Raw genomic sequence first — 2,147 nt, 5'->3', positions numbered from 1 at the left:
ATTTAACAAAAGTTAACCTGACATTAATGTATAAAGTAAAAGAAGTGTTCAATCAAGCCAACATCTCTCCTTTCATATATTCAGTGTTTTATAAAGTGAAGATTAGAGTTTGGTCTGCAGTTACTTAGCCCAGAATAACAATTAAAACATTTGTTGGGAAAACTCCTTGTGGGATTTTTGGCAATAAACAGAAATTAGCTGGAAATGGGTTGGGGAAACATCTGGAGGAATTCATATACGACCCTTGTAATTGTAGTGGGACTGCTGAAATTCAAGGAAAGTGAGCAGAATTTAACTGAAAAGAGAATATTTATTTTAAAAACATCGTTTGTATATTACACACCTTTCTGCGGTAAAACAGAAACAACAAACAAGACAGAAGACTGTGATTGTATCAGTGCAGAATGAACGGATCCGCGTAACAGACTGAATATGTAGTGAAGCACCTCATTCGGTTCATGATGTCCTGAGATCATTAGACAGGACGGACAATATCAGTCAGAACGAGGGCTGCAGAATACAAGAATACACAAATCTTACTTTGAAAGAACCAAGAACGGGCGTTTAAGTGCTCTGGCCCAAACTGTAGTGAGCTAAGGTGTCTGGAGTAGTGAGAATGAAAGCATTATTAGTCAGAATGTAAAAGTCTTCTACGCTCTCTTGGCCACTCGCTCTTTTTTCTCAATGAAGAGAATGAGTCTTTTAACCCACGGGGTCTTGGGGTTCAGACAGATCCGTTCTCCACTTGATAAACCAGCACTGGGGGAAAAAGAGAGATTTCTGTAAGTTACAGTCCAAAGATCGGGTGTATAAAGATACTTGATTACTTATTCAACATGAACACATTAAATTAATGATAAAAAAACATTAATTAACAAATTCATAATGTTAATATTCATCAAAGAATCCGTATACAATGTTTCTCGAGCATCAACTCCTCATATGATAATGATTTCTGAAGGATCATGTGATAATATAATCATGTGAGTAATGAAGATATAAATTCAGCTTTGATCACAGGAATAAATGTATAATTAAAATTAATAAAATATGTGCAGAAGGTGCTCCCTGTAAATGGAATGTAAATAAATTGAGTTCAAACTTAAATAAATTTAATATATTACACTTTTCAAATATTTTATGTTAGACTCATTATAAACATAAAATAGACTCATGTCTATCTATCTATCTATCTATCTATCTATCTATCTATCTATCTATCTATCTATCTATCTATCTATCTATCTATCTATCTATCTATCTATCTATCTATCTATCTATCTCTGTCTGTCTGTCTGTCTGTCTGTCTGTCTGTCTATCTATCATTAAACTCATCTATCTATCTATCTATCTATCTATCTATCTATCTATCTATCTATCTATCTATCTATCTATCTATCTATCTATCTATCTATCATTAAACTTATCTATCTATCTATCTATCTATCTATCTATCTATCTATCTATCTATCTATCTATCTATCTATCTATCTATCTATCTATCTATCTATCTATCTATCTATCTATCTATCTATCATTAAACTCATCTATCTATCTATCTATCTATCTATCTATCTATCTATCTATCTATCTATCTATCTATCTATCTATCTATCTATCTATCTATCTATCTATCTATCTATCTATCTATCTATCTATCTATCATTAAACTCATCTATCTATCTATCTATCTATCTATCTATCTATCTATCTATCTATCTATCTATCTATCTATCTATCTATCTATCTATCTATCTATCATTAAACTTATCTATCTATCTATCTATCTATCTATCTATCTATCTATCTATCTATCTATCTATCTATCTATCTATCTATCTATCTATCTATCTATCTATCTATCTATCTATCTATCTATCTGATTGATTGCACCTTATCTATGCATCATTTTTTAAATTCTTTTTATAACTGTTTTAGTTTACCTTTGTTATTTTCTTTGGTTATCATCATTCTATTATTTTTAATTCTCTTTACATTGTATTCTTCTTCTTATGCATTTTTATCCCTATTTGAATTCCTTTCTATGTAAAGCACTTTGAATTGCCATTGTGTATGAAATGTGCTATATAAATAAACTTGCCTTGCCTATCCATCCATCCATCCATCCATCCATCCATCCATCTCAT

The 2,147-nt window shown here is 30.8% G+C and overlaps 1 protein-coding gene across 1 annotated transcript in view; it reads right to left on the bottom strand.

The window, feature by feature from the left end:
* Positions 1-274: 274 nt before the first annotated feature.
* cxcl19 (chemokine (C-X-C motif) ligand 19) overlaps positions 275-2,147 on the bottom strand; it is a 3,264-nt gene continuing 1,391 nt past the window's right edge. The window contains exon 3 of the mRNA XM_067452049.1: positions 275-759. Within this exon, the coding sequence (XP_067308150.1) occupies positions 651-759 (109 nt within the window). The 3' untranslated portion in view covers positions 275-650. The remainder of the gene's footprint in view (positions 760-2,147) is intronic.

The sequence above is a fragment of the Pseudorasbora parva genome, chromosome 1, assembly GCF_024679245.1.
Source record: "Pseudorasbora parva isolate DD20220531a chromosome 1, ASM2467924v1, whole genome shotgun sequence".
NCBI lineage: Eukaryota > Metazoa > Chordata > Actinopteri > Cypriniformes > Gobionidae > Pseudorasbora > Pseudorasbora parva.
The sequence above is the reverse complement of the archived record's forward strand: the minus strand, read 5'-3'. Positions and strand labels throughout refer to the sequence as shown.